The 24,792-nt window shown below is 40.3% G+C and overlaps 1 protein-coding gene across 6 annotated transcripts in view; it reads right to left on the reverse strand.

Annotated features, from left to right (window-relative positions):
- SORCS1 (sortilin related VPS10 domain containing receptor 1) overlaps positions 1 to 24,792 on the reverse strand; it is a 550,691-nt gene that overhangs the window by 171,996 nt on the left and 353,903 nt on the right. For all 6 annotated transcript variants that reach the window (XM_086680819.1, XM_086680821.1, XM_086680820.1 and 3 more), the window contains exon 6: positions 11,314 to 11,378. In XM_086680819.1, the coding sequence (XP_086536945.1) occupies positions 11,314 to 11,378 (65 nt within the window). The remainder of the gene's footprint in view (positions 1 to 11,313; positions 11,379 to 24,792) is intronic.

A 24,792-nucleotide genomic window follows, 5' to 3' on the forward strand; every position in this document is an offset into this window, starting at 1 on the left:
ATAGATTTCTAATTAATAATTTGTATCAATGCTTTAATTTCTTAGTTTTAAAAAACAGACCTCGGTTATTTAAGAAGTTAACATCGGGGAGAGCTAGGTAAAGCTGTACTATCTTGGTAACTTTTCTGTTTACCTAAAACTATTCCAAAATAAGTAGGTTACCAAAATATGTGCATATCAACCCGATTTTCTGCAAGTTGTATATATAGATATCTACATATGTATGCTTACACTGGAAAAATGAATAAAAGATATACATGAGATGTCAACAATAGTATACAGGTAGTGATATGAGAGGAGACAACTGTGTGCAAAGCCCTGGAAAGCATGTCTCAGCCAGGAGGTGGAGGGGGCGTGTGAGATCTGTCCCACAAAAATCAGAGAAGCTTCTCTAATTCCTCTGCTTCTCCCACTCCCCATGACACATACTGAGGCAGAGCACCAGGAACAATATGTGTAATGAGCCCATCTTTGGACTAAGAAATACCAAAGGTTCCATTGGGCGACACAAGCAAAGTCCCAGGGAAGAGGCTTTGAAACCACTGCTTGCTTAGAGAGGCTCAAAGTGAAATTTGCAAGCTGAAGGGGAAATGAACAATTTTGAGCTGCCTGCCCCTGGTAAAGGGCTCCTGGTTTGTTCTCTTTCTCCTCCTAATGGAAACAGAGAGAAATTGGCTGCACTTCATAATGAGGGACCAATCACTCTTATTCCCCTTGGGGCTTACTATAATAGCATTAAGTATGATGAACTCTTTCCATATTCAATTCTAGTCAGTGTATGATGCGATTCCGTAGGAAGTATCTTGTAATTTGGCATTAATTAACGTCAATTAATGCATGCAACTGCTAGACTTTAGAATTAATTTCATTACTTTTCCCACACAGATGTTTTCCTTGCCATAGGTAATTAGGGCCCTGTGCTGCTCTTCTCAGGCATCCTCACTCTGTATAACAGCTGCCGCTTGGCATAATGCAATTCCCACCCCTGCAGAATCTGTGATGTAGACAAAGGCTGCCTTTCGAAGGCCAGGCTTTGAGCAGAGGAACAGGGCTTTAAATGCAGGTTCAAGGCCTGCTAGCTTTGTAAACATAAGCAACCACTTCACCTCTCTGCACGCTGATCTGTAAAATGGAAAAGATGGGAGCCATCTTGCCAGTGGTTGTGATGCCCAAAGACTTCAGTCATGAAATGTGTTCAGTCTAGGGCTGGGCTAGACCGTGCTCCAATAACAGGAGCAGTGATTGCTACTGAAGTCCTCTCTCTTGAATCACCAGTACCATCCACTGTGTCTCAACTGTAAAGTACTCCAGACATCTCTACCTGACACATCTTTCTTCATATTTGATGTTTGGTTTCAATTAAAGATTTTTTAAAGTCTTTTTCAAAGCACCATGAAAAGTATTCTCCTTGTATAATTAATAGGTGTTTGTGTGAGTCAGTGGGCAGTGGGAAGAAATGGAAGATAACCAGGGGTATGAAGAGGACATGAGAGTTGGCTGGGTGCCCAGCACACGGGGCCTGTCAGCCTGCAGCCATATTGCTTTGCAAATGCTTCCTCCTGTTGGGAATGATGTTCTAGGTCCTAGCTCTATCTCCAACATGCTGCATGACTCTGAGAAGGTCACTTACCAAGCCAGGTTTCAGACTTTTTCTCTTTGTAATGAAGATTATTAGAACTTTAGAACTATAGGGCACCTGAGTGGCTCAGTTGGTTAAGCATCCAACTTCGGCTCAGGTCATGATCTCACGGTTTGTGGGTTCGAGTCCCCCCCATCGGGCTCTGTGCTGACAGCTCAGAGCCTGGAGCCTGCTTCAGATTCCATGTCTCCCTCTCTCTCTGCTCCTCCCCTGCTCCACTCTGTCTCATTCTCTCAAAAATAAGCATTAAAAAGAAAAAAAAGAGAGAACTTTAGAACTAAAAAAGGACATTAAGAATCAGACTATTACTTTAAGATCTGACAGGTCTTCACTATACTTTACCCATTGAAACCTGTCTCCTCCCACCCCTGCCTGAAGAAACAAAGCTCCGTGATGTTGCTGGTTAAGTCTACATTTTCAGGACTTCTTCTATTTCTAAACAGCACGTTCATTCCTGGCTGACACCTGTGTCCATTCAGGCAGTTACTCGGGTTTGAATTTCCTTTTCCTTGCCTGTTACCCTGCCCAAATACTTGCTGGGCTTTCTTCTGTGGGGTTTTGCCTGAGGCTCAGGCTGACCTCTCCTTTCCCAGAATCTCTCCAATGATAGCAGCAGCAGCATTAACCTCCAGAATTACCACAGTGACCTCTTCTCTGGGTCAGGAACCATGCTAAGTGGATCGCATGCTTTTTCTTTTTTAAACTTTGTAAAAAAAAATTCAGAAAGAGGTACTTTTTACAGATGAAGAACTCCAGACTTAGAGACGAGATTTGTCCAAGCTCACATGCTAGTAAATGACACAGCAAGAAAAACATCACAGATCTCTAGAACTCTACCAGTGATTCTATTATTCAAAAAATATTTAGCACCAAATCCTTTTGTATACCTTAATATTACAAAAGTTTCATTTTAGACAAAACCATAAACTCTGTAGGCAGTCAGTCATGAGCACTTTAAAACTCACCCTAAACTCCATTAATTTTCAACCTTAAAACAGGGAAGTTTTTAAAGCCCATGCATCTGCATATAAATCTTTCTTTTGTCCTTTATATTGTTCCATTGTTTGTTTGAGAACTTTCATCTTAAATGTTCCCACCTAACACACACACACACACACACACACACACACACACACACACACACACCCGTCGAGCCCACATGCTTGTGATCATATAACCTTCAGTACCATCAGGGTTCTAGAGCCCTCTGTGGCATGTACCAGTCAGAAATTGGCATCTGCAAAAATGAGACTCTAGCCATGGCCCTTGAAAATACTATGCAGAGTTCAAAAAATTTCCATGAAAATTATAAACTTAGATTAAATGTTCTCCCTTGGCATAACAAGATTGTGGCATTGCTTTCTTCTATGAAATCTCTTGATTTGGGTCCAGTATAACTTTCTAAATGTTGTCTTCAGGAGGTCACGACTACTCCAGGAAAAGTTCTGAGATCATACCTTTTTTTTTTTTGCAAAGTACAGGACTAGGAAATAGGGCCATGAGACAGAACATAGAGACTTAATAATTTAATAGAAATGCAAAAAAAAAAAATAACTTGCCAACTATAATGCGGTATGGTGAGTGCATCCCAGGAAGGATCAGGTGCTGGGAGCCCACAGGTGAGGGTCACCCAAATTTATACCTCTCCACAGATGGTCTACTTTGTGCCAGAAATTGTCCTATGACAGCATTTATTTTAGTTTGCATCACACAGAACTGTGGACCTGTTATGCCCACCTGGCTAGCAGATTTTTGGGGATAGAGACTATTTCACTATTCACTCAAATATGACATCTCCCCTAACTACAAGGTAAAGTCGAGGAGAGTGAGGCCTTTGCAACGTTCCCTTCCATCTCTCCTTTGCATCTGGGACAGCACCTGGCACAGCATTCAGGTCCAATGATATCTGTTGAATGAAAGAATAGTATGTCTGAGGTGAAGCAAACCTGGCTTCATATTCTAGCCCTGAGGCAATGGTGAAAACATTTAATCCTTGAAAGCCTTGTTTTCCTCAAAGTTAAAATGAGAAAGATAACAACAGAGGCCATTTCCGAGAACTGATGTAAGGGTGCAGCGAAAGATTAGCAGGAAGTGCCTTAGTGCCTGGCCAATGATATTGGAATATAATCCATGACACCAGCACCATTGTTGCTTGAGAACATAGAGGACAAAGGAAGGGAATGTAGGAGTCAGTGCCAAGATCTTTAGAACACTTTTTTTTTTTTTTTTTAAGCAGGAGTCAGAAGCACTAGGAACTTTCCAGATGGCTGGAAATTGTCACACATTATATGGACTAGTGCTGCTGTGTCCTGGGGGATCCTAAACACCCAGTAGAAACCCAGACCTCTGTCGTAGAGTTAAAGCCTGGGGATGATAGGTTTCTCTTGCGTACCTCTGTCCTCTCCTCCTGAGGATGGGAAGTCAGGGCACAGACCTTCCCACTGCGGCTGGGCATACAGGACACAGGGGAAGTAACACATAGCTGGTACAAAGAGCACACTTTGAAAGCTGCCCAGCTGAGCCTGTGGCTGTGTGTCACTGTCAGGTGTTCACTGCTGTGTGGGGAAGCCTGTGTTATCACGTTTCACGCTTTTCTGGTTACTTTTCAGGGCTGTCTTTAAGGCTACTAACTCGGAGGCCGAGCTGAAATCACAAGTAGTTGAAAGGAAGTGGCTTTTGCAGTACGAACAATGGGATCAGAACGAAACAGCCAGGAAAAAAAGCCAACGGCAAGGTGCCGCCATGCCGCCTAATGCCTGACGCCTCCTGTGGGGACAGGAAAAGAAGGTAAATGAAGATTATAAAACATGGCGTCTAATAATGCCAGTTGGTGTGCTAGTGTTGGGACCTTAGCTGGAGGGAGAGTGGCAAGGCTGATCCTTTTTTAGATTTATTTTTATTATTTTTTTTGATCCTTTTTTAGATTTATATACACACGCCAAAGTGTGAATCTTCCCTAGAACGTTAAAGAGATTTGGTATCTTTTGAAGGTTCCTTGATGAGGAAATACAAATAGCCAATAAATAAATGAATGAATGAATAAATAAATAAATAATCCTGATCTCGTTCATAATTAAATCGATGCAAATTAAGACAACAGGGCATGGCTCTTTGCTCATCAGATGGGTTATTATTGAAAGATCTCTGATAATGCCCTGGACTACTGAGGGCTTACAAACACAGGCAGGCATCCTCATAGTGAGTGAGTGTGCACGACACAAGCACCTCAGGGGACAACGTAACAAGGTCTGCTGAAATGCTAAATGTCTATACTTGCAGACCCAGGGATCTGCTTGCAGTTATTAAATTTCTCTTTTCAGCAGTGCTTGCTGCCTGCACAAGGGTGAGTGCTTACTAACTAAGTAAGTAACGTGTGTGCATGTGGATGTATGTATTGGCACCGCTTGAGAGGGCCAAATACCTACACGTCTGTCAGTGAGAGAATGGCAAACTAGCTTACAGCTGCCTGCACGGTAGGGTTTTTTGTAGTGATTGGTCATGAAGTGACTACATTTATATGTGCCGATGTGGAAAAATTTAACTGGCTATGGTATTCACCAACAGTGAATTTGGCATAACGGTTTTACAACGTGAACATTTCTGAGTGTGTATGTATGTGTATGCGCATACGTATTCACTGGTATGGGCCCAAACGATTTCTGAAAAAATGCAGAATAAATATTAAAAAAAAAAATCACCACCTCTGGGGAATGGGAAGGGAGGTCAGGAAGTGGGTTTTACTTTTCACTTGAGGCACCTGAGTGCGGCTTATCCTTTTTTTTTTTTTTTTTTTATTGTCATGGCTGCTACTTTTGTTGTTATAAAAGTCATCTATTTTTATAGGAAGAACTGAAAGCGCCCCGCAGATGACATCCTGAGGACTGATGAGAACCGAGGTCTCCATCACGACCCCAGAGCATTGCGGCCGTGCTTCCTCTCTCCAGACACTGCGAGGCATGCTATTCAATATGGAAATCAATTGGAGCGCTGGAGAATAGGAAATGGAAAGGGATGTCCAGTTCTCACCAACGACCAGAATTTGTGGTATGGTGGTTACATAAAGTTGTGAGTCTCCTTTGATTTTTATTTCACCTTGTAAAATGCTGGTCTGTGGTTCATTTCAGCAAGAGTTTTTGGGCATTTTCACAGTTGGTTGAAGGGCCAAGGTTGTTTTTCCCCAGTGAAAGAGATTAGTCCTTATGCAAGTTGTTACAAGGTTACTTACTCATGCAAATAGACAACAAGCCCAGTAATTGTCCCCTGTCCCTTGTCCATGGTAGCACGGATCACCACCAGTACGGAAACACTCATGTCACTGGCGAGGCTGTTCATTTCAGAAGTGAAAGGGAGGAGCAATAAAGTTTAAACTAGGTATTACAGGTTTCCTTCCAAGGTCATGTTTGCAGATGTGTATGAAAATAGAACTATGCATCCCTGCATAATTGCTGTGTGAAGAATTCTGGTAACAGTTCTGTTCTTTTCTTCCACAATCACATAGACAAACACACGGCATACAATTACAGGGAGTTGGACAGGTTCTCACATGCCCCCATTAGCCCTCCAGGCCTCTGCTGACCCTCCAGGACTCTGCAGGCCCTTAAAGCCCTTCTTTAAGAAGACATGCTTAACGTGGATGGAACTGGAGAGTGTTATGTTAAGTGAAATAAGCCATACAGAGAAAGACAGATACCATATGTTTTCACTCTTATGTGGATCCTGAGAAACTTAACAGAAACCCATGGGGGAGGGGAAGGAAAAAAAAGAAAAAAAGAGGTTAGAGTGGGAGAGAGAGCGAAAGCATAAGAGACTCTTAAAAACTGAGAACAAACTGAGGGTTGATGGGGGGTGGGAGGGAGGCGAGGGGAGGTGATGGGCATTGAAGAGGGCATCTTTTGGGATGAGCACTGGGTGTTGTATGGAAACTAATTTGACAATAAATTTCATATAATAAAAATAAATAAATAAATAAATAAATAAATAAATAAATAAATAGAATAAATAAATAAATAAATAAATAAATAAATAAATAAATAGAATAAAAAAAGAAGACATGCTTATACAGATAAGGACATTTATTAAGTCAACAGATGGGTCAGTTTCTGAGCTTTGTTTTGTACACAGAACCAAAATAAAATAGGATATGGCTTTTCACAAAGCTTTCATTCCAATGGTTTAGTTAACATTTTCTAACCCCACGCATTACATTCACAAATGCATTTATATTAGGTGAATCAGTAGAATATAGGTTTCATTTTTATTATTTTAGTGCACTGGGTGCATATAATGCATGTGTGAAAGCACATTCCCTCTCTCTCTCTCTCTGCCTCTCTGGCTTGCTCTCTCTCTCTCTCTCTCTCTCTCACACACACACACACACACACACACACACACACACACACACACACACACACGAGATATTTAAACAGCAAAATCTTTATACCTGGGGTGAGGACCTGTCAATTTGTTCGGAGTTAGATGCAAGGGCCAATAACAAATGCCACATCCAATAAATACATTCAAAATTTTCCAGTAATAATTCCTGTGATTGATTGTAATTGAGGTTGCCTCCCAAGGTAGAGAGGTAAGGCAAGGAATAATAGCAACGTTGTCACAGTGTAAACCGTAAGACATCCAGATTCTAGAGCCCAGTGGCAGAAATGTCTATGCTAGTCATAGACCATAATAGAGCAAATGTTTTCCAGAGCTTACTTGTCCTCAACTGTGGAGACTTCGGTTGAAACAGAAATAAATTATAAAATGTAACCTAGGGAAATTTGAAATGAGACTAAAACCAAACTTTGAATATCAAGCCCAGATAAGTATTTGTAAGCCTCCCTGTGGGGAGGAGACACATAAGCTAGTATAGGATTTTTCCTGTGTCAAAACTACAAAATTCCTGAATCCATTAACATCAGAAAGAAAGTACTTATTCAAAGTAAAAAATATCATATTGATTTGGTATATAGCCTACAAGACGCATGACCTGGAATATAAACAATGGGTTCCACATACTTAAATTGTGTCCTAAATAACCTTGAAGGCACAGAAAAACAAGAAGGATCTCCATCAGAGAATAGGGAGAGAGGTAACATCAGACATTGGAATTTCTAGAGCCACTGACCAGCCTGGAACCTGAGTTTAATAAATATACTCTCCATAAAAATAAATAAATAAAAAAAAATAAATACACTCTCCACTATATTTGTTAATAATACCTTACTACTCTGATCTCTCTGTGGTCTTTCCTACTCTGTTTCTTTGACCTGAAGTAGGTAACTTGAGGAAGAGGAAGAAAGAGAGAGAGAGAGAGTGCAAAAGGGGTGGGGGGAAGAGAGAGAGAGAGAGAGAGAGAGAGAGAGAGAGAGAGAGAGACTGAGACTGAATATGATATTGAGAAAATCTCATTTTTTTATACCCAGTCAGGTCAGGCATTATGCTTAGATCCTTTATTTCAATTGGTAGGTAATTTCTTTTTTCCTGTTTTGTTTTGACAGGGATAACTTTTCAAATTAAATCCCTTTATTGAATTTTCACTCTTGGGTAGTTTCTGAAGATGCTGCCTTTGCAAAAAAAAAAAAAGTAAAATTAAATAAATAAAATTAGAACTGATCTATTTCATGCCATGTGAAAGCTGAGCCTGAGATGACAGCCTGGCGTTATCAACCTTCATGGCTGCAGGGAGCATAGGAATAATGTTGGGTGAAAGAAAACGTGCAGATCAGGGAAAGCGACAGCCTTATTGTTTTCAGGATAGGGGGTTATGTGCATTAGATGCCACAAGCCAGAAGCAGTATTATCCCCAAAAGCTTGAAAATTAAAGCAATCTAGGATGTTACCAATTCTATCTGTGGCTTTCTAAACAAGAGGTGCAGTCATGGGAGACAGACCCTAAAGCTCTTTCATTAGGTTTTCGTTATGGGACTTTGTTACTCTAAACATGTTTCACTGACCAGCAGCATTGGCTTCGCCTGGGAGCTTATTGGGAATGCAGTCTTTTGGGCCCGTATTGAATCAGAATCCATGTTTTAACAAGATCCCTAGTTGGGTCAGGTTACGTCCAAGCTTGAGATGCAATGCCCTAAAATTTTCCAACAACTTAGTAAGTGACTTGGTAACCCTGACAATGGGTCAACTGTGTGTATTCATTCATTCAACAAATATGTATTAAGCTCTATCTACATGTTGACACTGAGGCATGTGCTGAAGACACAATATTGAACAAAGATACACACGGCCCCTTCACTCCTAGAACGTCAAGACTGGTAAAGGAAAGATACTGTAATCAAATAATCATGGAAAAGGAATGTAAATAGATTGAGTAACGTCAAGCTGAGATGAGCACAATAAAGACAAAGAAGAGTTTTGAACGAAAGCAAATAAAATAAGACACTGGTTTAGACTGGAAGTTTTGATATTATTCTGTGGTTACACTGGTGCTCATCTTTGAGGGAAGCCAGGTGCAAGGTGCAGGGCAACTCTCTGTACAAGTTTTTGCAACTTTTATGTGAGCCTAAAATTATTTCAAACTAAAAAGTTAAAATAAAAAAGAAATATTTACATCTGAAACATCCCTACTGATTAATTACAACGAATGGGTCAGGGAAGGCAGAAGGGAAGTAGATATTCCAAGCAGAGGAACCAGCAGGCCTCAGAGCCTTGTGGTGACACATAGGACCCTGCACATCCCAAGAACTCACAGCAAGCCCACAGGCCTGCAGACAAGGAGTGAAGAGAAGACACAGGGAGACGAGCTAAGGAAATGGGCAGGTACCAGATTACACTGGAACTATAGGTCAAGGTCAGGTGTCCTATATCATTCTACCTGAGGGAAAGATTATTCTGGCTCTTGTGTAGTAAAAACTGGACCTTGCCATCCAAGACAACCTAATCAGTTCTACAGCAATGGGGGGGGGGGGGCGGGGGTCGTGACCAGAGAGAGCCCACCGAAGAGATAGGAAGAAAGCTCTAAACTGCTGAGTTCATTCTGTGTCAGGCATAGTGCTGGACATATTACATGTGGCAGTCCTGCCTGAATTTATAAAGGAGGAAGGTGATAGCTTGGACCCTGAACTGTGCCCCCGCTGATTCTGCCAAGGAATATATTGATTCCCCAAAGGGGAAGTGGAACCGCTGGAGATGAAAAAGCTCATGCTGTGTGCACAGTAATGAAGTAGGTGTGGTTTCTGGAGAGTCTGGAGTGCAGGGGTGACCCGCTTCTTTTAGCTGTAAGCTAGTGAAGTACAGCTACCTTCTGCTTTTGTGTTCAGACGAGCTAAGGGCAAGTGGACAGGTACAGGAGACAGTGATGATGAAGTTTTTGAATTGCGAGGGGTAGGTCTCAATACTTAGATCATCACCCTCTGGCTCTGGGCTGGGCAACCTCATTGCTCTGCAGTAACTGCGGATATCAGTTTTCCTTTTCTTCTCTCTACTTGAGGCTGACTTCTTTCTTCCCCCCATCCTTTCTTACTTCACCTGTTCTTCTTCTTCTTTTCTCCTTCTTTGATCCCTTTAACCTGTGGTGCCCTATCGTAGGCCTGGTGGTACTCCTCCACTCCTTAGACCTTCTGGAGATCCTCTGGACCAAAGAAGGGAGAGGAAACTTAGGTTATTGCTGTTTAAATATATTACTTAAACCAACTATGCCTTGGTTTCCTCGTCTGTAAAATTAGGATAATAACCTACAAGTTCTTGTGGGGATTACTTGTGATAAAATATATGCAGTGATTAGCATAGTTCCTGGTATAGGGTACGTGCTCAGTGAATGTTAGCTAGTACAAGAATTGTTATTATTTTTTAAATATTTTTTTAATGTTTATTTATTTTTGAAGGAGAGAGAGAGAGAGTGTGTGAGCAGGGGAGGGACAGAGAGAGAGGGAGACACAGAATCTGAAGCATGCTCTAGGCTCTGTGCTGTCAGCACAGAGGCCGATGCGGGGCTCAAACCCACCAACCATGAGATCACGGCCTGAGCCGAAGTTAGACAATTAACCGACTGAGCCACCCAGGTGCCCCAAGAATCATTATTATTAAGTTATTTCATTTACAGATGAAGAAGCTGAGGCATAAAGAACTTAAGCAGCTTTTTCAAGTTATTAATTTTTCATAACTAGTGAGTGAACTTTTGAGTCATTGAGATATGGGTGTGGATCCTGGACTGCAATTTTCTTTTTCGGTTTCATGTACTCAAAGCCTCAGTCTCTACACAAAGCATAGTCTCTCCTTGCAGCCGGCCTAACTGGGTTGCTAAACATTACCAATATGCCAGCAAACGAACTCGATCGATGTGTCCTTCAACCTGTTTATGATGAGGGACACACAGAATGGTTCTCTTGTCCCTGTCATTTCCAAGTGCTTTGTGACTTCCCAGACAAAACATTGAAATATTGCCTAGGTGGTATCTGATAAAATAAGGAAACTGGAAAAACAAACGAAAACAAAACAGCAGCAATAACATAATAATGACAATAACTACAAAAACCTCAGAAGTAAGATACTGGGGAACTTTCCCATAACTGGGAAAGAAAAACACCTTGATTGGATGAGAGACGCCAGAAGTGATTAAGACAATTCTGGATTATGAAGGACTTGGATTATTGCCACTGTGATTTCCCTAAAACATAGACTCGGCTCATGGTAGGTTGATAACATCATGGAGGAGTTGAATTACTTACGACCATCTATAGTTCTGGCCTCGAGATGCACAAGGTCTGGTTCCTTGTTTGATCCCATCACAGACCTAAAACGTGGAGAAAGAGGAAAAGGAACACCAACATGAATGACTTCATATGTGTCTTCGAGAAACTCAGCTGAGCCCACAGACTATTAACGTCCACAGGATTTAAACACCACAAGCCTTGAAATATGTCTAGTATGTTTATTTATACAACCTGACAGTGAAATTCCCACTTCAAATAAAAACTATAATGAAACCTTTATTTGACGAAGGCCGGGCTTAACTCTGGCAAAGATGCTGTATGTTATTAGCTCAGACTTGCAAATAAGTCCTACACATGGCATATGTGTCTTCCTGTGGGCTCAGCTAGTGACAATCTCACTGACAGTATATTAAACTTTCAAGTCTTGTCAGGCAGATGCCAAGTAAGCTGCTTGCTTTAGTTGGGTCATTTGAATGGTGATTTACATTGCTGAGTGATCTAATTAATTTTTTCATTTGAAATGAGCAAAACTACGTCCTACTGTCCTGTGAACTAGGAACAAACCATGTGATTGAACCGATGCAGTGGCCCGTATGGCACAGAGCGACCATTCTCTGTATATTGAACCAGGGTGAGAGGAAAATGCAGATGTACTTCACTTTAGGAAGGGTGCCTGAAACCATAGGTGTAAGTAAAATAAAATAAAAAGTAAAATAAAAGTCTATTTAAAGTGCCTTGGAGGCGTATATTATTTAGTGTAATCTTGCAGTGAGCCATACTAAATAGAAAATAATTATTCTGTTACCTGAGCTATAACAGATAGTCAAAAGCTGAATGAAAGAAGGAAGGAAATGAGAGGAGGAAGGGAGAAAGGGAGGGAGGATATAACAGTATGTGAGCTCTTTGAAATAAGTAAATTAATCACTGTCCTAAGGGCATTCCCAGAGCTCTTTCTTATTTGAACTCATTTTCTCAGCTCAAAGACTCTGAAGCATAGCTAGCTTAGTCTCTCTTCTTCTTAAGAAAAGGAGTCTCCTAACGGCCCTATTATCACTGTCAGTAAGTCTTCTCTGATTGATACATGGTCTGAAATTCAGAGTCTATGCTCACAACATTAAACCCTGCTTTCTTTTCTCCGGAAGCAGAAATGTCCTCATAAGGGTTTTACGATTTCCCCCAAAGAGACAGGGGACACATACTTGGACGCTTCCCATCAGTGCAATCTGAATACGGGCAGTCGGTGACATCCTGACCATCATTTCAGTTAAATGCTAGAGCTCATCTAGGGACGGTGGCTCTCTACTTCCCACACTGAAGGGCTGACGGGATCCACAGGTGACCTCTTCTGACAAGGCCACAGTCCTGAGGCTGAAAAAGAAAACAAGCTCCCTAAAAACCTTCCAACTAGAAATCTCAGCAGTTAACTGCTGAGTTTTTGCAAATTATTAGCAGGCAGCTGCACGCTGCTCACCTCCCACCTTGCCTGCCGCCCTGAGTTCCTTCTTTGACGTGACTAGCTCTTCTTATTCCCAGGAGAAGGCTGGCATCCCAGAAACACATTGTGAAAGCTAGCATGCAGACCTATCTGCTCGGCTAATGGTGAATGTCAACGGGAGACGAAATAATTACCCTGCATCCAGTTGCAACTTTCCATGTGCTCATAGCCCCAAATCGATAATAGCAGTTTTCTTTTAAGATCTTTTATACCACATCTAAAGGCAGGAGCTGTTGTGTCAAGTGATGGGTCCCCTCTTATCAATTCACAGAAAGAGACAGGGACAAAACAGAATCATTTGTTTCCGCAAAGTCTCCTGTGGCTAACCAGCTACTCTTACCCTGCCTGGTTTTTTCCCTACCTGTAGGAAAACAACTGCAACAAGAAAATAAAACTTTAAAGTCAAACTGCAATGTTTCCAACAACTTTTATTTGCTGATAGGCTTGCTCCTTTTCCTGGGAGTCTAGGAGTACCTCCAGATATGCAGTCACAGATTATAAAGAATTATTGCTGCTTTTACTTTGTGGCCCCGGTACATTCTCAAAAGCTGAAGCCAAACAAGGCTAAATGTCTGCAGACGCGCTGGTTTTAACAGTCCTGTCACTGACCAGACACCTTGCACAAGCACATCACTGCAGTTGACCACAAAGCACTGTTGCCTAGCACACTTATACATTTTACTTGTAACTGTGGGGTTTGATGCTTATTTGTGTATAGTAAGACCAATTATTGTGCTTAATAATGGTGGCAATAATAATAATGGGGGGTTGCCAGGGGTTGTGGGGGAGACAGGGATGGTAAAAGTTTCAGTTATAAGATGAATAAAGTTTGAGGATGTAATGTACATGACTACAGTCCATGACACTGTATTATAAAAGTGAAATTTGTTGAGAGTGGAACTTAAATGTTCTCACAAAGAAGAAAAGAGAATAAAAGAAAGGAAAGGAAAGGAAAGGAAAGGAAAGGAAAGGAAAGGAAAGGAAAGGAGAAAGGAGAAAGGAGAAAGGAGAAAGGAGAAAGGAGAAAGGAGAAAGGGGAAGGGGAGGAAAAGAAAGAAGGGTAAATATATGAGGTGATAGATATGTTAACTCAGTGTGGAAATCCTTTTACACTGTATATGTTTCTCAAATCATCACACTGTATACTTTAAATATACTTTAATTTTATTTGTCAATTATACCTCAATAAGTCTCAAAAATAGTAACAAATCAAAAACAGCATAAACATAAAATTTAACCTAAAATATTCCCTTGATGATTTCCTTTTCAGAGTGAGATCTCAAGAATGGCTTCAAGTATCACTATCCATCATGATAGTAAGTATGACTTCTGGTATTAGGCATAAAGGGTTGGACACCCTTGTTTTATGCTTCCAGATCACCCTGTACATAACCTGTCATGGTTCATAATGGTTTGCTAGATCTCTTTATATAAATGCCTCTCTTACTTCATTGAGCTCTCACGAGGCAGGTCTTCTGTTTTCTTTATCACTGAGCTCTCTGCATTCACTAGAGCATAGAGAAGAATGTTTCCTCAGTAAGTATATAGACAACATTTTTACCCTGGTCAATATCTGCTGTAATATCTGATATACTGGGTTGTTCAGTTCTGGGGCTCAAAAAGAACCTCTCTGGAAATGTGAGATAAAAATGTTTGATCCAGGATCCTTTAATTATACAAAGAGGAAATAAGCAGCTGTATCTAATAAATCTTTATATTGTCTCTCTCTCCATATATATATTTGGGAAAATGAATTCCCTTCTTGAAATGAATTTCACAGAAGGGCGGGGAAACTTCATGCCTTTGCATGTATGGGGAGGGTCTCTGTCTGGAATTCCCTCTTATTCTTCTTCTGCCTTAACTCTGTTTTTAATTAATTTTTATTTTTAAAGATTTTTTAAAATGCTTATTTATTTATTTTCAGAGAGTCAGAGAGACAGCGAGAGAGGGAGAGAGCAAGCATGAGTGGGGGAGGGGCAGAGAGAGAGAGAAAGAGAGAGAGAGGGAGAGAGAGAATCCCAAGCAGGCTCTGTGCCATCAGTGAACTATGAGATCATGAACTGTGAGATCCTGACCTGAGCCAAAATCAAGAGTCAGACACTTAACTAACTGAGCTACCCAGGTGCCCCTTAACTCTTAAAAATACACACACACACACACACACACACACACACACACACATACATATTTAGTTTGAATATAATATTTCAACAGTCATATACATTGCTCAGTGCTCATCAAGGTAAGTGTACTCTTAATCTTCTTTATCTATTTTACCCATTACCCCACCCACCTGCCTCTGGCAAACAGCAGTTTGTTCTCTGCATTTAATAGTATTTTTTGTTTGTTTCTTTTTTTGTTGCTGTTCATTTGTTTCTTAAATTCTATACATGAGTGAAATCATATGGTATCTGTCTTTCTCTGACTGACATTTAATTTAGCATAATACTCTCTAGACCCACCCATGTTGTTGCAAGTGGCAAGATTTCATTTCTTTCTTTTTTTAGGGCTGAGTAATATTCCACAGTATACATATACCACATATTTACCCATTCATCTATCAATGGACACTTGTGTTGCTTCCATATCTTGGCTATTATACATAATGATGCAGTAAACTTTACAACTATCAGCATGTTTAAAATAATTGAAAAAAAACATAAGAAATAATCAAGTGTTGGCAAGGGTGTGGAAAAAAAAAGAACCATTGTGCACTGTTGGGAGAATCCAGATTGGTGCAGCCACTATAGAAAACAGAATGAAGTTTCCACAAAAAATTAAAAATAGAATTATCATATGATCTAGTGTTCCATTACTGGGTATTTACCCGAAGGAAAAAAAAACCCACTAATTCTAAAACATATATGCACCCCAGACCTTCTTAACTCTTATAGTCTGTGCACTTTTATAGGCTCAGCAGCAGATACATGAAGTTGAAAATAGACTTTCCAGTGAAGATGCCACCTATGCTAAGTTGGTTGCCCTTCCAGAAACTTCCAGAACGATGCACATACTTTGGCATAGTATGAATTAGCCTATGCTTCAACTGGTGACTTCACTGTCTATCCTTATTAACCCACAAACTCAAACCTTTCTGTATTTCCATGCCAGGTACCATGCATGCCATGTATAGTCAATAAATGTTTACTGAGAGCTTTTAGAAAAGCAGAAGTATAAACCAACATGCAAACATTTATCAATGTATTTATTTATTTATTTATTTATTTATTTATTTATTTATTTATTATTTTTTTAATGTTTCTTTTTAAGAAAGAGAGAGAGTGCGAGCAGGGGACAGGCAGAGAGAGTGGGAGACACAGAATCAGAAGCAGGCTCCAGGCTCTGTGCTGTTAGCACACAGCCCAACCTGGGGCCTGAACCTGTGAACTGTGAGATCATGACCTGAGCCAAAGTCAGACGCTTAGCTGACGGAGATTCCAGATACCCCTATCGATGTACTCGTATATACGAAATTTAGCAAGTTACTTAATGTCTCTGTACTTTTACTATTTTTATTGATAAAACGAGGCTAAAATAGGTTTTCCTAGAATATATATCTTAAAGCACTTAGCAGCTTCCTTGTACATAGCAAGGGCTCTGAAATGCAGCTGAATTCTTCACTTTTTTTTTCCCCCTTTCTTATTTTGGGAAGTAGGTGGGGAATGTAAACATCCATCTGAAAATTAAAACTAATGTTGATAATAAAAGTTTCTTGAGATTTCATGGGTACCCCATTAGCAAAAATTATTTATTAAAATTATTTATCATCATATATCAATAGACAAAAAAAGAGTCAACAGCTCAGAGATCAACTATATGAACAAATAAAATCCATTTTTTATTTAGTGAAACATTCTAAGAATAAGGGCTAAAAATTCCCTGTTCTCAAGAGCTTTAGAGCTAAAGAGGAGAGAGTCACCCCATGTAACAAGAATTCTGATACTCAGGGTGCTAGCTAAGGACGTAAGAGGAGTGATCTTTTACTTGCAGATGGGAACCTGTGGGAGAAGGAAGGTCTGAGAACTCTGTAGGGTAAATGAATTAAATCTTCAAGGATATGCAGTAATATGATCAATGGCCAGAAGAGGTGGAAGAACATTCTTTTTAGAGATAATAGCAGATAAAAAGGCCCAGGGTCAGAGAGAATGGCCCATACAGGCATCTACTAGCAAGTAAACAGATCCGTTTGCAGAGTAGAGAAGTAGGAAGTAAAATCAGAAGTTAGCCAGGGGTCCATTCATGAAGCACCCTGTGCTTTTTAGTCGATCCTAAAAGCCATGGAATGCCAATGAATTGAGTGAAGTGGGCAAGGCTGTAAATAGCTAAAAAGAAGAACTTCCATCCCAGTCTATCTATGTGTGGGTCTCCCCGCGCAGGCAAAGAATAAGGTGAAGGCCCTCGGGCCATGCTAGATCCAGCTCTGTTGTTGAAAACAAGACAAAGCCAGCCTCTCACACCTATGCTTCTAGTATCTTAAAGTGGTGTTCACATGCAGAAATCATTTTTGAATAAAAATCTAAGGGTAACTAAAGCCAAGAATGCAAATAAAACAATCAGTCCCTGATATAGTGCAACGTCAGCCTTCTGAAATGCAATCAGCCAAATGCAGCCTTTGCAGACATTTTCTACAGAGAAACTCAGAAATGTCACTAGTTTATCACTCGCTTGGCATTTTGTCTGAGTTTATACCAGTTTAATATAGTGCTCAATAAATGCTGCAGAGCCACAAAATGTCCTGATATGGGTAACCGCAGAGCAAGTATTAAAAAATAAACACCATGATGGGATAGCACCTATTTATTCAGATTTAGAATTGCAGTTAATGGCATAAGGAGGAAGGAATAGGGATCTGCAGAGTAAGAGGCTGGGGAGTTGGAAACCCCTGCCTTCTTTTTGTTTTGCAAGAGCATTCATGTTCCCACAGGCTCTCTCCATCAACAAAGCCCATAGAAGCAAGTGATTCTACCTTTCAGGGAGAAGAAACAAATTGCTGGCAGGTATTAGTGGCTGGATCCCCTGACTTCCTCTTCTGTAGCCAAGGGTTCCCTCTTCTGCTACCCTCACAGCTTGCTCTCAAGACAAAGGTCATCAGGAGAGTCCTGGCTAATGCAATAACTTTTATTCTAGAACAAAGCAGCTTATCCTGAGGTCTCATCTCCTGCCCCTCTGGAGAAAATGGGCTAGGAAAAAGTAAATAAAAAGCATCCTAAACGCGCCATTTTAGCCTCTCTCCGAATCCTAAGAAACATGCTTGCTTGCTTTCTTCTGTCCTCCACACTGTCACACTCATTTCCCAAAACCAAATATAGTTGCTACAAATAACAAATAAATAGAAAGACAGACAAAAATAAGTGCTTAGTTTTTTAAATGCATAATGGCTACCGTGAATCAACATTGCCAACATCCTTAGCCCCATCAAATTCTGCATTTTGCCATCCTTACTCCCCTCAACTGGAAGCCCAACCACTGAGTTATGTGATATCTGCAACAAATGTGTGTGTGTGCATGTGCTTGTGTATGTGTTTACAGAAGCAAAGTGAGGAATGGAGAGGGTATCTGACTCAGTTAAGAGATACATAAAGCTCAGGAAGGCAGTAGGGGGATGAGGATGTTTGTTAAACAAAGTGCATGGTAGAAACAAAGCTGAACACAGAAAGCAATACTGAGCAACTAGCACTATGTCTCTCTAGACATTGAAACAACCAGATCTAAATTGGTCAGGAAAATCCATCTTGCCACAATGCTCCCCCTTCCTCTACTTTCCCTTTCTCTCATTTAATGGTGTTGCTTCTAAAACCATTGATTAATTTCCCACTTTCTCACTTCCCATTGTTTGGGCCCCTTTCCTTGCCTTTGTTGTTTCCTGAATACAGATGAGGGGATCTAGAGAAGCACCAGGGAAGATGACTACGTGGTCAGTGGGGTCCCCAAACAGAAGTCAGTGAGCCAATGAGATACAGAGAAGTATATTTTAAATGATCCAACAGTTTGGGATTGAGGTAAAGGAGTAGCTCAAAATATTTCTTTAATAAAGTTTATTTTTATCTTTTTATTGGTTTTAATTTTTTTCATGTTTATTTTCGAGAGAGAGAGTGAGCAGAGGAGGGGCAGAGAAAGAAGGAGACACAGAATTGGACGCAGGTTCCAGACTCCGGGCTGTCAGCACAGAGCCCGACGCGGGGCTGGAACTCACAAACTGTGAGATCATGACCTGAGCCGAAGTTGGACGCTTAACCGACTGACCCCACCCAGCCCCCCTCCCTTCTTCCCCCCCTTTTTTAAATCTTTTTAAACTGTAGTGCTATCATACTCTATGCACTTTTAGCAACTGGTAAATTTTAATCTAATACATCTTAGAGATTGTTCCATGCCACATCATAAAATTAATGACATAGATCTCTACTTTATTGCAATTTATTAAATGAAAATACCCAATTTGTCTACCTATTGTCTACTGATTGACCTGAAACAGAAATGTATAATAAAGGAAAAAAAAAACCACTGGAAATACACAGACAAAATTTATCACAGTAGTCATCTCTGAGAGAGGTTTTAGAATTGCGGGTGACAGTCAAAGAAATCATTGTCCCTATCAGTAGTTTAATTTTTTACAAGGAATATGTATTTATGCATTATTCTTATAATTAATAATAATAAACCTGTACTATTATTAACAGAAAGAATGTTTATTCAGTCTGGAAAACAAAGTCTATGAGGAAACATAATCGATGTGTGCAAGTCACAAAGGGATTGAGAGAAGCAGTGAGTGAGGTTAGCATGCAGAGGAGACCTGGAATTTTCTCGAACCCCAGAGCACTTGCACTTCTGCCACCAACTTACTAAGAGTGCTTGGAAGGTAATGCCATGGAAGAGCAGTGGCAGGACGCACCACTAAAGACACAAGGGTGCGTGTGTGTGTGTGTGTGTGTGCGTGCGTGTGTGTTGGTCTTAAATTCTAAGTGAGAGGAGGAAGGTGTGAATGTCCAGCTTGAGACTAGAGGGGCCATATTAAGAGAAGACAAGGAGAGGAAAGAACTTCACCACTTCCCTTTCTTTCCATTTCTGTTAAGGGCAAAGGACTTTAGAGAGAAGAACAAGTAAGTGTAAAGGAAGTGAAACCTGAGCATTTTGTTGCTGGATACAATTTGGCTCAGAGAAATTATATTCTAGAAGAGAAGTCCAACAATAGCAAACTTCACAGTTTTTGTTTGATCATACCAAGGAAGGAAAACAAAAATGAGCACATGCCAATATACAATGATTTGTTAGTTGTAAGATGAGGAAATGCACTAAGATGCTTACACTTTAACTCTAGAAAATATACAGAAAATAGAAAGTAAAACAGGAGCAAAATACCCAGGAAATGCAGTATCTTCTCCCTACATCTGAATGAATCATCTTTTACATCTCTGGGGTGCTGCTGCGAGTAAATCACCATGGAGACTATTGGTCTAGATTAAGGATTCCTGGATTATCTTTAGTATTTAAACCTCGGAGGGGCAGACAGGTGATTCTCAATTAAGTTTTTCAATGAATGAATGAATGAATGAATGAATGAATGAATTCAACAAATATTTACTGGATATGGGGCCATGTGCCAGAGGAAGTTCTAATGTGTTAAGGGTTTAGTAGTGAAATTAAACAGGATAATCACTGCACTTCACGATGTTCCATTTCAATGCAGAAGGCAGGGAAGGTATAAATAAACATAAATATCTATCAGGTGGTGATAACAACCTTTCTGGAGAGTTGTGTAGGAAAAATATATACAAACTATACGAAGCTTTAACTACATCAAAAACACCACTGTTATACGGTGTTGATCAATGGCTGTGTCCATCTGTTAAGCACAGAATCGATACCACACAGGACTTGCAAGGCTGTGCCCTTGTTGGCTTCCTGCTCATCAACTGTCAACAACTCGGATGAGAATACCTATTGTGTGTCTACAGAATTCACACATGACACAAACTGAGGAAAAATAATGATGAGATAAGAGAAAGGCAGTGGCAGCTCTGAACGCAATTTACTTGCCTGAGGGCATAGAGTTAATAAATGACACAATCAGATAGGAACTTAGGATTTCTAATTTTTCTACGGTTCTATGTATCATCTGTAAAAAAGAATGTTAGCAACAAGATTTCATTAAAAAAAAAAACTGTTCTGAAGAGTTAAAGAAAGAGTAGGTGAAGCTATCACTCTCGTCAACAGTATAAATTAAGGGATCGTCTTGAGATGAAAATTCTGTTACAGGTTAACTAATTCAAACACCATATGTCACAATTGAGGACACCAAGGCTTCAAGAGAGCAAATACCTTGTCCAAGGCCACATCACTCACAGTGTCAAGACTGAAACTACTAACCCAGGTTCTTAACTTACTCCAATGGTCCTTCTCATGAAAAACAATTCATTTTCTTTTTACTCCTTAGTATCTCAGCAAAGATAGTATTAACATAAAAGATAATGTATGTGTCTTACACCAAAAAAGTAAGGAGAGATGATGAGAAAACTTCAGACCATGTGACATCCTGCGAGGGTTATGTGATGCTATGGCTTGAATGTTTGTGTCCCCCTCACCCCAAATTTATGTTGAAGCCTAACTTCTAGGAGATGGTATTAGGATGTGAGGCCTTGGGTAGGTGATATGTGCCCATATAACAGAGACCAGAGAGGGCCCCCTTGCTCATTCTACCATATGAGAACACAGCAAGGAGGTAACCAACCACCTGTAACCCACTCAAGAGGGCCTTCATCAGACCCCCATATCACTGGCATCCTGATCTCAGACTCCCAGCCCCCAGAACTGTGAGAGAGCAGCTTCTGTTGTTTATAAGCTATCCAGTCTGTGGCATTTTGTTATAGCAACCCCAACGGACTAAAACATGTTTAATGGGCATTAGGGTAGTGTGGACCTAGGCATATTTGTGTGGGTTCCATATCCTAGAATCTGAAACTAGCCTGGAAATTAAGTCTAGCTTAGATCTGCAAATATCAGGGCCCCTACGTGGCTTCTCTGCAGTTACTTGAAAAATGACAGTAAGTTCTGATCCTTCTGAGAAACATAATGTTAGTTTCTACACTGGACCGGTAGGTCCCCGCCCCCTACCTAAGGTTGGTTTAACCATTCTCATAGCTCAGCTTTATTTTTTGAACCTGTTATGAAACAAAAACACTGCTGGATATTGACACTGCAGAAAAAGTACCCCAGAAGGCTATATCTCACAAGTCCCTCAGTGGAGAAGGGAAAGTAACCCAGTCAGTAAAGCATGGAGGGAAGCAAGGACAGAATCCAGTTACACACAGGAAGAAATCAGATTCATCACAGTAGGGGCACACATTCCTGGGGTGTCACAAGGCAGCTACTCTCTCCAGTACTCTGCTTATTTACAAAGAATTTCTGGAGTTCTGATTACAAGGTGTCCAGGGATTTGGAACTGGGCAAACACGCGATGATACCCCGTGAAAATACTTTGAAGGCCAGTGCCAATGTGCCTTTGAACTCGTATTAACTGCCTGGCCGAGGAAACGAATGTGATGATGGAAAGCACCAAACATACATTTTGATTTTTTTAAATTAATAATCCACTCTGGGTGAAAATTCTAAAGTTAGAGTCAAAAACATCTCAGTGTGACAGAAAGAAAAGAGAGGAAGCAGGGAGAAGTTAAAATAGAGGGGAGGGAGAGGAGCAGAAAGGAGAAGCCATGAAAGAGGAGGGGGGACGAGCAGGCAAGGAGCAAAAGAGGCCTGGATGGAAGGGTGAAGACTTGATAAGGAGGAAGAAAGGGGCAGGAAAGGAGAGCTTCTGTCCAGTGGCTTCTCTGCAGGTCAGCAAGCCTTCCTGTTGTTTGTCTCCAGCCACCACCAGCACCCACCCTGAATTCCTCCAGCTGGAAATTATCCTTGAATGCTCTATTATTATTGTAATTGGTATAATTTATTTAAATAACACTGCTTTTAGAAATCTAATGGTAAAAATAATATGCGTTCACTTAAAATGTAATGGAAAGCAGACCAAGGTATACAAAGGAAAATAAAACATTCACACAGTGAGTTCATCTGGAAACAACCAACTTTAACATTTTGTTGTTGATCTTTTAGGGTACTTTTTCTCTGCTTCTGTAGGCATTCCTTTTTAGAAAAAAAAAACAACTTTTGCATAACATAATACTGGAACATAGCATAACATACCATAATATTGGAACGTACTATTTTGCCAGCTGCACCAGTATTCTGTAATTTACTTAACTGATAGGCTGACTACAGAGTATTGGTAGTGTCCATACATAATACTGTGATGATTATCTTTGTAGGTAAATATTGGTCTGTCTTTCTAAACTCTTGATTTTTTAATAGGCAGAATTATTCAAGGAGGGAATTTCACTAACTCAAAGAGAATGAGCATTTGTTTAAGACTCCTGCTACACATTGGGGCACCTGGGTGGCTCAGTCGGTTGAGCGTCCGACTTCGGCTCAGGTCATCATCTCACAGTCTGTGAGTTCAAGTGCCGCGTCGGGCTCTGTGCTGACAGCTCAGAGCCTGGAGCCTGCTTCAGATTCTGTGTCTCCCTCTCTCTCTGCCCCTCTCCCGCTCATGCTCTGTCTCTCTCTTTGTCAAAATAAATAAAAACATTAAAAAAAAGACTCCTGTTACACTGTCCAATTGTCCTCCGGAAAGTTTATATAAATTATGCTCCTAAGAACAGCATACGCAGTGTTCATTCCCCAAGGCCTCACCAAGGCTAAGTATTATCTTCTTAAAAAAATCTATCCCTGTGATAGTTTAATAAATTATATATCTTGTTTGTTTTGTTGCTTTTATTTCTGATTTGTGAGGCTCAACATTTTCATTTTGTCTTTTATTTTTCTTTATAGATTGCCTATCATGTTCATGGGCCTCATATCCACAGAGATGATTTTACTCAAGTTTTCATTTGTAAAATGGATTAAATTGTTTAGGATGTTAACCCATTTATTGTACTTTCTTTTTCATATATTTTTTAACAGGTTAAGTTTGGAACCTGGATTGTTTCTTTTGGTAATTAATTTTTTTTTGAGTAATCTCTGTATCCAATGTGGGGCTCAAACTCACAATCCTGAGATTATGAGTCACATGCTCTACAGACTGAACCAACCAGGAACCTTTGTTTTGGTAATTAAAATCAGTATTGAACAACAAAGGTCAGTACTCTTTTATAGAAGTTTGGGTTTTGGTGTGAAGCAGAAAATCTTGCTTTTTCTTTGATGGGGACAAAGAAGATGGGGAAAGGAAGAAGTGTGTGTGTGTGTGTGTGTGTGTGTGTGTGTGTGTTGATGATGAGTACCTCCAAGTCACCCTCCTGATGATGAAGATGCTGTGAGATGCCCAACTGAACAAACTGGGGGAAGCCCAGAACCGTGGAGGGAAATCCCCTCCTCCAGGGCCAATAAAGGAGTTGTGTCACTAGGAAAATCCATTTCCTTCTGAGATCTTTATCCCAGGTCAGACCCTAAAATATTCCTTTAAAAATGATTTTACTAGACAGAGTGATCTTGCCTTTAATTAGCAAGTGGCACTTTAATGGCATATTAGTGTCTAATGGGATTGTGTTCCAACTAGCCCAGAACAAGGGCACAGAGATATCTAAAGAAACAACAACCCCGGTAAGATGGGCTTATTCATCATCTTTTCTGGTCACTAACCAATGGTATAAATAGATAAATGATCAAGATGGGACAATTATTCCTTATAGGGGAATTCTAATTAATACTGATAATAAGAAATGATTGAAGTAGGAAATTACCATCAGAATACCACAGAAATAACTGTTACAGGCAAGATCCACTGAGGAATACTAGAATTAGTGGGCAAAATGCATAGCCTCAAAGAATCTTTCCCAAAATATTTATTAATTATTTTGGTGTTTTTAACATATGTTCACAAAATTTTTGATACTCTTCTTGCCAAGAGTTGGAGCTTAATTCTCTTTCCCTTGAGAATGCACTGGATTTAGTAACTC

Source organism: Puma concolor, chromosome D2 (assembly GCF_028749965.1).
Source record: "Puma concolor isolate L17-30 chromosome D2, mPumCon1.1.hap2, whole genome shotgun sequence".
NCBI classification, from domain to species: domain Eukaryota; kingdom Metazoa; phylum Chordata; class Mammalia; order Carnivora; family Felidae; genus Puma; species Puma concolor.